This window comes from Asparagus officinalis, chromosome 2, assembly GCF_001876935.1.
Source record: "Asparagus officinalis chromosome 2, Aspof.V1, whole genome shotgun sequence".
Classification (NCBI taxonomy): Eukaryota; Viridiplantae; Streptophyta; class Magnoliopsida; order Asparagales; family Asparagaceae; genus Asparagus; species Asparagus officinalis.
The window spans coordinates 16299343-16312815 of NC_033795.1; the positions used below are offsets into that span (position 1 = coordinate 16299343).

A 13473-nucleotide genomic window follows, 5' to 3' on the forward strand; every position below is an offset into this window, starting at 1 on the left:
GGATTTTGTCACTAGCCTTCCGAAATCTTTGAGAAAGAATGATGCAATATGGGTGATTGTTGACCGGTTGACAAAGTCAGCACAGCCTTCCGAAATCTTTGAGAAAGAATGATGCAATATGGGTGATTGTTGACCGGTTGACAAAGTCAGCACACTTTTTACCTATCAATATGAAATTCTCATTAGAAAAGCTGACTAAAATGTACATTAATGAGATAGTAAGGTTGCATGGGATACCAATATTAATAGTTTCTGACCGAGATCCTCGGTTCACATCAGAATACTGGAAAAGTGTGCATAGAGCTCTGCAGACTAAATTAAATTTCAGCTCAGCTTATCATCCACAGACAGATGGCCAATCAGAATGGACAATTCAAACACTAGAAGATATGTTGAGATGTTGTGTTCTGGAGATGAAAGGATTGTGGGAAGATTATCTGTCTTTGGTCGAGTTTGCATATAATAATAGCTACCAAGCTAGCATTCAGATGGCACCATATGAACTTCTTTATGGAAGGAAGTGTAGGTCACCTATTTATTGCGATGATATTGGAGAAAGAAAACTTCTTGGACCAGAGTTGGTACAGCAAGCAATTGATAAAATTCACTTAGTTCGAGAACATCTTCGCATGGCACAAAGTCGTCAGAAGAGTTATGATGATCAAAGAAGAAGGGAACTAGAATTTCAAGTAGGCGATCATGTTTTCTTAAAGGTTTCGCCTACCCGAGGAGTGAAAAGATTTGGAATCCAAGGGAAGTTAAGCCCGAGATTCATTGGTCCTTTTGAAATTCTAGAGCGTATTGGTCCAGTGGCATACAGATTAGCATTACCACAAGTCCTGTCTGGAGTACATGATGTATTTCATATATCCATGCTTCGAAAGTTCATCCGAGATCCAAATGAGATTGTTGAGTTGTCTCCAGTAGAGCTCAAGCCAGATTTGACCTATGAAGAAAGACCAGAACATATTGTGGATTATAAAGAACAAGTACTCCGACACCGAATAATCAAATATGTGAAAGTTCAGTGGAAGAATCACTCAGAAAGAGAAGCTACTTGGGAGACTGAAGATTCTATGCGAGAGAGATATCCAGAGCTCTTCGAGATGTAGATATGTTAAGTTTCGAGGACGAAACTTTTTATTAGGAGGGAAGAGTGTAGTAACCCCAAATAATTAGTGTCTTAAAACTTGATTAATGGATTTTTTTAATTTTAGATTAGGGAATTAATTAAGGGTATTTTAGGGATTTTACCCTAACCCCTGATTAATTGCCACGTTAATGATTTTGTGGCTAAATTTCATTCGTTTGTTTGGCCGGCACCTCTTAACGGGAGAATAAAAACAGAGAAAAACAGAGAAAATCAAAGAAAAATCACAGAAAAAAAAACAACACAGAGAAATATCACCTCACCTTCTTCAACCCAACCCTCTGAGAACCCAAATTAAAATTGTGAAAAGAAATAAAAGAAGAAGAAGAGGAGGAAGAAGACAGTGAACAAGAAAATAGAGGATTTTATCTAATTTTCAAGTGACCCAAAGATATAAACCCTTTTCTATGTTAATTTCTTGTTTTAGAAGAGTAAAGTGTTATAGAAATCTTAGTAAATCAATCAAACTAGAATGAATAAGGGAAATTAAATTGTTATGAATGTGAAATAAACTGAAAATAATAATAATAATAATAAGCTAACCTTGTTTTTGGGAGGGGGGTTTCTCGTTGTCGGCCGGTTTTGGGTCGCCGGCGGTTTCCTCGTCGCCGTCCTGCAGCCATGGCGGAGAGAAAGAGAGGGGAAGAGAGAGAGAGAGAGAGAGAGAGAGAGAGAGAGAGAGAGAGAGAGAGAGAGGAGAGGAGAGGAGAGGAGAGGAGAGGAGAGGAAAACCGAAAGGGGGAAACCGAAAAAAAGGGAAAAAAAAGAGAGGAGAAAAAGAAACGAAGAAGGAAGAAGGAGGAAGAATGATCTGGAGTCTGGAGTTTTGATAGAGGAAAGGAAAATTTACAATTAGCCCCTGAACCATAAAATTCTTTTTGAAACAAACCTTATAGTTTGAAAAAGGACTGGAAAATATTTATTAAGCCCATGTCTTTTGTTCAGTTGTAAACAAGTCTAATCTGATGAATAAACAATAAAATTTTAGACTGGATAAATTCCCTATAACCCCTATATTATTATAAATTAATAAAAAGTCCAAAAGCTAGTGACTGAGAATTATAAAATTTTGATGAATTACCAGAGATAGCAACAAACTCATATGCACTGCATAATTTAATTATTATTGATTATATCTGAAATTATTAGGCTTTAGGATATGAATTGATTTACCTATAATATATGTTTGTTCTGAATCAATAATTAGTCATATATCTTACATTATAGGTTCTGGTTGATATTCGGGAGACTAATATTTTGAGAATATCGTGACCACTAGAGGTGAGTTCATTTCTCACTAGTATTTTATAATATGAAATTGCATGAGTTTATATTTGATTTATCTTGTGATAAAAAAAATATAAATAATATGTCTTTTCATGTATATAAAGATTTGACCTATTTCTGTTGTGGTCTATCCTACAATACGATGTTAGCCTCGTATCATATATCAAAAGATAATTTGATCTTTATGTAAAATATGAAAACTAACTTTGGCTCTCGTGCAATTCTCAAATAATTGTGGACTTTGTTATATCTGAAAGCTTTTTGATGAAATATTGGAACGTATTTCAATAGTTTAACGGATTTAAAGATTTTCCGTGGTTTAGTATGATAAAATGAAAAGTAAATATCTGTAAACTGTTTTAACAGAAATGAGAAGTTTTACCTTGTCAATTTCATCTGAAATATCTGCAAATTCTGATATGCAAAGTATTTCTCATTTGACATGTGATCTCGATGTTTTCAACCCCTCAAATAGTCCACTATGGATTGGTTCTGCCTGCCATATGGTGAATGCACCTTTATTTGGCCCTTCTGTATTGGCCCTTCTGAAATCTGTTCTGGCCCCTCTGTATTTGGCCGGTAGCCTATGGCAGTGTTAGGTGCATTCGGTTCCCGGGAATTATTTGTTATCTGATGCGGTTTACGTATTCCCTTGCTATTGGGCTAAAATTCATAGCCTTAGTGTGACCTATGGGGTGACTTTTACGTTCATGAAATAACTCATCGAGAAATAAGATTCTGATAATTTGACTGTAAAATTAAGAAAACAACAATTCTCTGATTTTGCCCAAATTAGTAGTTCTTTTCTTCTTAATGTTTACCTTGATTCAAAAAGAGTTTGATTCCAAGAAATTTCACAGTTTATTCAGTTGCACATGAGAAAGAAAATATAATTGTTGTATTCTTTCTTAAAAATAACAATATTATAATATCTGGATCGTAGTTTATTATCTTTGAATTTCTCATGCAAATTTTGCAATTTGTTATTTATGAGAATTATTCTTATTACTATTTTGTTAGTTATCTAGGAACTCTAGTGGGAAATGTTCTCACTGAGCGCTAGCTCATTCCGTTGTTTTTAATTTTTTTCAGATCCGGCGTAGCTTCATCGTAGCCGAACTTTTGGTTTGAGCTTTTGACTGAGAGGCGTTATATGGAGAGTCTCTTCTTGTTGATGTTACCTTCAGCGTATTTTGTTTTGTTTTGTAAAAATGCTTATAACGGTGAGCTTGTGGGCTGTAAGTACCGATCATATATATATATATATATATATATATATATATATAAAGTTTATGAATATTTTGAAAATAAACTATGCGATATGATTTGTCAGGCTTGACTTGTGCATAAGACTTGTCTCGTGCACAGGTCGCTGCTGTCGCGTACCCCGTATTTTATGATATTCCGCTGCAGTTTCGGGGCGTGACAGTAAGGTGGTATCAGAGCTTAGGTTTCGACGTTAAAAACCTTGTAGGGCACGCTATCATAGAGTATATGCGCTAGATGAGTGTTAGCGTATGGATCAATTATGTGATATATGTCGGTATACATACGGATATATATATATGTATGCATATAAATATTTTATAGTAAAACCTTTTAGGGTTCATTAAGGAGTGCTTAGATGTTTATTTTATTTTACTTTGTCCTTTTTCTTCAGTAAGCTGATGGATGGTTCCCCTTTTGTAGGATGGCGGGAACCAGTTCATCTTCCAGTTCGTCAGCTACCCTGTCCAGCCCTATGATTTCCATAGATAACTTGTGGGAACCCAGCCTGAGAGACTGGGGATACACTTCCGATGAAACCGATCCGAACGTGATAATGGCTAACCATATGACCCCCGACTCACCGGAGGTCGAACCAGTAGAAGTTGTTATGGTAGATTCATCCGAGTCTGAGCTTGAGGATCTCGTGGTAGAAGTTCTCCCAGTTGAGTCATCGCCTTCAATCATTATGATTTCATCCGACCCCTCCGACATGGAGTCCGTTGTAGCCCAGATTCCTAGTGATGACCAGAGACTTGCCCCCTCTGTGGGTGAGTCGAGTAGCCTAGGCATTGGTCCAGATCTTGACCTTGAAGGATGGGGGACTAGCGGCATAGATCCAGATCCAATGTCCAATTCTGTTGATAACCAAGACTCAGAGGAGACTGAACCAACTGAGGAGAAGTCTAGTTCCAGCAGCTCCTCTTCTTCAGGGAAATAGAGCATAACTGTTAGGGCAATTTTGTAATATCAGTATATGGGTTTTCATAGTTACTCTTTTGGTTTATGTAGGACATTTTGGTAGAAAATATGTATATATAAACCCATATACTCAGATATGTGTATGAACTAAAAAGTTAAATATTAATAATACTATCGGTCGACCGATCGCTTGGCGTCAGTCGACCAACCAGAAGGTGTTTTTCTCAGGACTGCTCGTGCACGTTATCGGTCGACCGATCGCTTGGCGTCAGTCAACCAACCAGAAGGTGTTTTTTCTCAGGACTGCTCGTGCATGTTATCGGTCGACTGATAACTCATATCAGTCGACCGAACAAAGACTTCCTATTTTCTTAGTGTTCGAATCGGCCGACTGATGTTCCCTTTGGTCGATTGGTCTGGAATTTTCAGCTTTTGATTTTGTTTCAGGTTTGTGTCTATGCTCCCGAAACCAACATAATCAGTAAGCTCTATGGTATGCCTTAGAAAGTTTCAGAAATAAAGAAAAAGAAAAGATAAGAAAAGAAAAAATTGCATGAAATGATCAAATTGTCATCATGTCTTTAGTGAAATAAAGGACTAGTTTCCCATCCTCCAAACTTTAACACCCTCACTAAGTTTTTAATATAGCAGTATAGATGTGTTGATTTTGCGCACATGAGAGGGCGTATGCATATCTTAGGCATGCAGTTCTACATATCATAGTTAGGATATATGCAATTTTGCCCAGTAATACGAGGGTAATTATGTACAAATTGTATGGGGTAATTAGATTCCCTTGGGCTTAAAAAGCTTATATCCATACTCTTCACTTGCTTAATTACTTATCATTTCTCAGGAAAAGTTAAATAAATAATAACTATAAAGGAACAGGAGAGACATATTGTTTATTTTCTTTCTTTTTTTTCATTTAGTTCGTAGATAATTTGTTTCATTTATGTAGCCTTATTTTGCCTCAGTAATGTATGAATATGTAAAATGATTTTGAAGCTCTTTTTAACTGTGTTTACATAGTTAAAAAGAGAACTTCATTGAGAAGATTAGGAAAGCAAAGAAATTTATGTTGCAGAAAAGTATGTAATTAATTCAGAGGAAAGTAATCTGAATGGGGCTTCTCCCATTTTGAGAATGGAAATAGGTGACTATAAAGCAGAGGAGAATAGATTCATGATGGAATATCCAAAACCTTGATAGTCATGTGTGAGGTGAGTAATTATTTCCCTTGCCTAATGCTTCACATATCCACGAATTTTAAAAATCCTAACCATAATCTTTTACACTGATAAACACGACAAATTCCCTTCTTACATTTGGATCTTTAGTCTGAGGTGTTGGAAGGTAGAAAAAAGATCATCTTTTTTAGATTCTAAAGCAGTCACTTTAAAATCTAAAGACTAGATGCTTATGTTTTTTTTTTTTTTTGTATTATTCTTTTTAATTCCCCAGTACTTTTTCTCTTAAGAGGAAAATGTCAGGTTATGAAATCTAAAGCAAGAAAAAGGGGTTTCTTATCTAACTGCACCACCATGCATGCATGAAAGGTAGTGCCTTCTTTATATTACTTAAGAAAGATTGTATTTCCCCTTATGATTAAAATGGCTCCACCTTAATTAATACAGGTCTTGTGTTTTGAATCATAACTTAATCCTACTTTGTTCTTTCTTATGAATAGTTGTGAGTCTCTTCAACAGGATTGTCGTAATATTAAGTGTTTTTGGCCTTGGCAGTCACTCTCATGCATTCTCCAATCAAGAAAGCTTACGTTGTGCTCTCAAGCTAGTAAAGATGTGGACCTTCTCTAAGGGAAAAAATAGTAATAATTCACTAGTAGAAAAAGGTAACCTAGATGGAAAAATCTGTCTAGATTGCCCAGAAATCCGTCTAGTTAGACAAAACTAGACGGAAATCCATCTAGTTATTCCAGACCATATCATTGGTTATATAGATGTAGAGACTGTATTCTGTAGATGTTTTTTCTTTTCCATAATTTAAGTTTTCTCATGTCATGTTAATCCTATATAATAAACATGAGCTAACAAGTTGATGCTAGGAAAGGAAGTGAACTTTACAGCTAGTGGTAGCCCTTTTTCTCACAGGTACAGTACCCCAACTTTGCCTGTCAATGTAATTCTGGTCGAATAACACAAATCTTACAATTCAACTACTTAAAAAGGATCAGATAATAAATCAAATTCATCTATACATGCACCAATATATGCATGCTCTTTTCCACAAAACCAATTAAATCCATGGAAGTTTTGGACATATGAGACTTCATTACTCTCGTAACTTTTGTGATTAGCTTGACTTTATTAAAGTTGAGATAGGTATGTACCAGGAATATAAGCGGCAGATGAAGTTGCAATTTTATAAAAGAAATATTGATCATTAAATTGACGAGGAACATTTATGAAAAGTAAACATACATTGCTTTGTCCACCAAGGTCTCCACCTACATATAGTTGTCTTAACAGTTCAAAAGTTTTGGTTGCAGAACAATCAACTTGTTAGTGGTTTACATTTTACATCTTAACATTTTTCGGTAGGGATCTTCCTATTCATTTGCGGCAAACTGTTGTATCTTCGGTAGCATGCTATCATCGTTATTATTATGCACCTTTCACTTTACATCCACTTATTTTTGCTATATTATTCTCCTTCAGCATCTTCTCCAATTTTAAATTGAACATGTTGTGCATCTCTTGCTCTAAACTTTCCTATAATTTAGTTTAATGCATACACCTTGTCTACAATACTTGCTAAGCACTAACATGTCATTGTTCTTTGAAATTATTCTTTAAACAAAGACAAAGTCTTCTTGTTTGGCAAAAGAGAGACCACAAAAGGAACCAAGCCATTGTTAAACAGCTAGCGGAATAGGAAAGACCATTATGGATTGAGTTACATGATAAGCAAGTACACATTTAATAGAAAGAAAGCTTCGTCCTAATATTTCTGGAGCAAAAAGATTCAAAATAAGGTATTTTTATGTTACACACTAACAGTGTTAGTACGATGGTTGGTGTAGGTGACCATGAACTGTAATTATTGTGTAAGATAACCATCATCTAAACGATTATGAACCATATATAGGACAATGTACATATGACTCTATTGCTCATTTGGTGATGAATAAAATTCATTTCATTGACCAAAAAAACCATATATAGGACAATTATCTTAAATGTACAATAAGAAATCGACATAAATACGGTCATATGATGATATAACCCTGAAGAAAACAATGAATTAACTCAAAAAAGCATATGGTGTTCAAAAATAATAACAATAACATCAACGATATCCAGACAGGGATGGTACAGATTGAGGTTATTACTGGTGAAAATGTATACTGGAACCATATACATTTCATCTAAAAATGAACACAGACACTAGGATGATTGTCTTAAAAACATATTAAAACAATCAATGCAAATGATAAATCCATACGAAAAAGGTAACATACTTAGCAATTATATCTTAGGTAATCACCTGTACAAGTGTTTTCTCAATGGCACAAGATCTCATAGACCATTGGATTCTCTATTCGCATTTGAAATTTACAAGAAAACTTGAAAAGGCAAAAAAATAGTTCAACATGAAAATCAAGAACCGAGATCATTGTGATCATTAAGAAAGAATACCCTGTCCACTGTTTCAAGGAGCCCTGTATCGCCAAAAGAGTTATCCTCCAAATCCTCATCCACTACACAAAGATTCAAATCCAAGCAACTACTCGACTCCATCTCCTTTTCAGACTCTTGAACATTTATATCTTCACTATCCAATTTCTGCTTGATAGATGGAGAGCAAGCCCTTGAGCCTGAGTCAAAGCTTTCACAACATAAGATAACAATAGCATCACTCATACTAACTTCATTACCATTAGAGCTTCGAATTTTTCCTGTCTGAATTGCTGTCTTGATACCAACTTGAGAGTACGCATCTACTTGTTCTATATCCTCAACCAAGAAAACCCGATGTGGGTTTTGACAAACTGCTTCAAATAATCTCTCAAGATAACTATGGCTTGCTTCTGATCTAGACCGTTTATTTTTAAAATCTTCAGTAGAACCAGATTTAGTAAGTGAATAACTGCACAGTTCGATAGAAACAAGATTCGCGTAAGAACCGAATACGAGGCCTGCAAGCTCCCTAGCAATCTTCTCTTTGCCTTCAACATCACGACCTTGGAATAACAACCATGTGTCTTCCTTTCTCTTTGACGACTTCGATCTCTCCTTCCTTATCATCATCCCTGATCTACACTGTAGGATGGTGCTGGCAATCTCGGGAATTATGGCTTTCTGGGATGGTACGTTTTTCTCCAGTGTATTGCTTAATATCTTCAAGTTTTCAGCATTGAGCTCCTTGAACTTTGAGAGACGCTCCATTTCCATGGTGTCACTAGATGAAGTTGAGTTAGGGTTTCGGTTGGGATCTTCTTTCTGTTGATGTTTGGACTGGTACTGCAAGCTCAAGAAGGGCTGATCATGGGAAGAAATGGAAGAAGATGATGGAGATAAAGAAGAGAAATGGAGGGTGATCTCTGAGGAGTGGTGTTGGTGTTTGTGGGTTGTTCTGCATATGGAGCTCCACTTAGATTCCTACAGAGAAAGAGGAAGATAATTAAGAAGAAAAGCTTATAACTCTAGAACTCTTGATATCAACATTAGTAGCTATATAATAGAGGGATTAGTACTGTTAAGCATCACAATTAATTACCTTGTGGTTACTTGTTGATCTCTTATTCTCTTCCTTGTACAGTTGGAGCCATGAGGGTAGATTTGAGGTGATCATTGAGCCTTGACTTCTGCTAGAAATTTTAGGAAGTGATAGAGCCTCATTCTCAAATTTGATAGAACAATCACCACAATAAGCAAGCTGGTTTCCTGCTCCATCTTCTAGCAAAGAGTGCCAACTAAGTCCATCTCCACTTCTCTTGCTCTTGGATAGGCTTTTTGAATCTCTGAACGGTTAGAAAAGAGAAGTTTAGGATCAACCCCTGAACTTAGACACCATACATGATTTTATTTTAGAGATCCCATAAATAAGCATAATATCTGACGAAAGGTGTTATTGGAATGGGCTTAACTACTTCGATGACTCAATTTAGTTTCCTCATATACATTGGACTTTTTAGAAATGTGTTTCTCAAAAGAATTTGCTTTTCTAAATTCGAACTATTTAAATAACGTTTAATAATATATATTATTTTTAAAAGAAGAGAGAAAAGGAAAGAATACCAAGTGCAACCTTTTCACATTAATAAGCTAATAAGTCCTGTTTTATGTAGAGAATCACACTGAAACCCACATTACAAGTAATTAATTCACAACCATTGATTACTAACACAGAAAAAATCCACATTAAAATAATTATCGACTTAAAATTAATAACTAGATTCAATTGTATCATGGGCAATGAATTAAGAAGAAATATAGGAGTATAAATAGTTTGTACATAATAAAATTCTAGTCACCTGTCAGAGTTGAGGCTCAATTCCAAGCTAGTAGCAGGGATAGTAATTGGATGCAGACCCAAAACAGCCTCCAAAGAAGGACTCCCTACTCTACATTTGACATAAGTCTTGTATGTAGCAATCCCCATCACCCAAAACCTCCCTCCAATTAAACCACTCTCCCCTCCAAACCCTCCACAAACCAAGCTCCTAATCTCCATGATTATATGCTCAACTGGACAATAATATCCTCTTCCATTTTCTTCCAGAGCAGTTGCTCTATACTCAGCAGCCCACTGGAGATCTCCCAAGTACAAAACTACCCCTCTCCCAACACAACAGCTCCTCATAAGGCATTTCAGTTCCCTTACCTTGTGCTCTACTTCCTCTCCCCTTAAATTCCTAAATGAGAACAGTGGAAATGTTATAAACTGTAGTCTTTTCAAAATTTCAGGAACCTCACCCTTATCAACCCTATCCATCACTCCTCTGACAACTCCTTCAATGGAGGCTAAGCACTCATCCACAACCACAACACTCTTATGATGACCGCTCGCTAGAGTTTCAATAACAGTCATTACAGGACTTGGAATCCTAATTGGTTTGATTGGTTCCTTTGGTTTGCTAGAACTAGGGTTAGGATTAGAATTTTTCTCTACATTGGCTTTCACATGGGAGCTGGAGAAGCCAGCTTCCCTCATGACTCTACTCACTCTAGGGTCATCCAGTATGGAGATTATGAGCTGTTCTAATTCGATCTTAATATTCAAAACGGGCTGTTGCTGGCTTTCTATAGATCCTCGCCGCTGATGAGCCTGTGCTCTCTTAAAGGCGGCAATGAGGGCATTGGAAAGTGATAGAGGATGGCGATTCGAATCGTGGAGACCAATGAGAATTGGAGAAGAAGAGGCTGGGAGGCGGTTGAGAGCGACATTGAAGCAAAGCTCGAGAGCTTTGCATTGGAGAGGGTGAGAATGAGATTTGAGGCAGGCTGAGCGAAAGAGGGTAGTCGAGGAGGAGAGCATGGTGCTGGCTACATGAAGAGGAGTGACCTGAGCATGGCCTCGATGGCGAGCTAAGGCTATAGCTTGCTCGATTATAGCTGCTGCCTCTGGAGTGAGAGATTGATATATTGTGCAACCACCAGCTCTCATATTTGTTGCTAGTTGTTGATCTTGTGTTTGGCTGTGGATGTTGAGATGCAGTGGTGTAGGGAGGTATTTATCTGTATGGAGAAATATTTCAATGCTTTCTAGAAAGGGTTTTTTTTATATTAGTAACCCTTTAGTCATCCATATTTGCAAACTTACCTTCAGATCTTGGTATTTGCAAAACTGCCGCAAATTCGTCAACATTGGAATAAAATACCTCTAGATCTAATGTTTCTACTTATCAAACGGTTTTGGGATTAGATATAGGGGACTTGATAATTAAGAGGATAGAGCATTAAATATATCCCTAAATCGTTTGATAAATGTTTTGATTTGGAGGGTATTTTATTTCCAATGTTGATGAATTTAGGGGTAGTTTTGCAATTACCGACATTTTGGGGGTAATTTTACAAATATGGATGATTTAAGAGTTCTATAAAAAAAATCCTTTTAGAAACTGCTTTCTTTGGGTTATTTTCCTTAGCTTTTGCCTTTGTTGGCTAGCTTATGAGAGAACTGAGAGGATTGTTGATAAATAAGAGTATGGATGCTGTGGGGTCTGTTCCTTTCTTGTAGGGGAGGTTAGAGTGGGGTCCAAAGTTAGATTTTGAGGTGAAAAAGTGGATTGCATGTGCTACAGGGTAGTATGAAAGGCAAACCTAGCTTTGATCTCTCTCATCGTGAATGTATCTACTTTTAGGGTTTTGTAGTAATCATAGATTCAAATATTAGTTTTGCATGCATCTTTCTCTCCAGTTTCACCTTCTCATTATATCATGTATCATGTGCATTGTGCATAGAAGTTCAAAGCAATTAGCCCATTGGGGAAAGGCAAACCTAGCTTTGATCTCTCTCATCGTGAATGTATCTACTTTTAGGGTTTTGTAGTAATCATAGATTCAAATATTAGTTTTGCATGCATCTTTCTCTCCAGTTTCACCTTCTCATTATATCATGTATCATGTGCATTGTGCATAGAAGTTCAAAGCAATTAGCCCATTGGGATAGAATACTAGTTAGTAGATAGTTTTCTAGTTATTGGATAAGAATTGGAGTTGTAATCTTATCTATATATACATGTAATACTCTTCATGAAAGAGAACGTGAATAAAAAAAAAGAGTTCCTGCTTCTTGTTTCTGCTCCTTCGCTGCGTGTGTTCTTCAACAAAACAGAGGCTTTGAAAAGCCTGCTGCAGAACACGTTCTCTGCTCCTCTCCTCTTCTGTTCGTTCCCTCAAAAATTCAGCCAGGTTATATTTTAGTTTACAGGTTTTCTAACTCAGTTTCAGGTGTGAACTTTGGCCGATTCTGGTTCAAAGCCTACAGGGGTTGACTCTAAGATCACGTTGAAAGCATTTGTCATATATAAGTTTCATCTAGATTATCTTGTGTACGGCGACTAGTATGTTATGTGAATCCATATGTATGCTTCAATGCAACAGTTTTTTTAACATATCAAAGGAAAGATGTGAAGTAAATAGAACCGCTTGCAAAAAATTTCACCCTGAAATTTAGGTAGAATTTATTCAAGTGTGAGTATGTTTTTTTATGTATTGACTTATTAATGCTATGATTATCTATCAGCAGACGCTATCGATAACTAAAGCTTATATATTCACTGTTAGGGATCTCTGGAGATTGATATGGGTTTTTGTGCAAGTATTATCTTTACTTATCCTACTTTGCTTCTCATTATGCAGCAGAGATCAGAGAGTTCATTCTCCACCAGTAGTACCTGCATGATGATGAGAGAACGATCAAGTTTAAGCCATGCAGGAAAATGTAATTTTAATGGTTTGATATAAATTACATTTGCTAAAACTCAATCTCTGCTTCTATTATTAACTTAGATCTCAACCTCAGGATGTATGTTTTTTCTTGAAGAATTAGAATGACAATTCTACTTTTTCTTTGTTTTTTCCTGAAGAATTAGAATGACAATTTTACTTTTTCTTTATTTATATAGGAGTCTCTCCAAGTAATATGTTGAAAACTAGCTCAGACTAGGAAAATCTCCCGCTTATTAACAATGAATGAATTTATCAGCGGTCTTTATCTATATTTAGCAATAATATGCTCTTCATCATTAGAAGCTTGTTTAAGAAATAAGGAAAAAGTTTTTTATGAAATTTTTGTAAAGAAATGGACCTCCTTTCACTAAATGATTTGAGCCAAGTCATTTATCAGTCTTGAGTTCAGAAGCTAGACCTCCCTTTTAT

At 36.2% G+C, this 13473-nt stretch overlaps 1 protein-coding gene across 1 annotated transcript; it reads right to left on the reverse strand.

Annotated features, from left to right (window-relative positions):
• Positions 8094–11303, reverse strand: LOC109830388 (protein SMAX1-LIKE 3). Its single transcript, XM_020397637.1, has 3 exons — positions 10125–11303; positions 9368–9611; positions 8094–9249 (listed from the first exon to the last, which is right to left on the reverse strand). The coding sequence occupies exons 1-3, from the start codon at positions 11255–11257 to the stop codon at positions 8248–8250; spliced, it is 2379 nt and encodes a 792-aa protein (XP_020253226.1). The 5' UTR covers positions 11258–11303; the 3' UTR covers positions 8094–8247.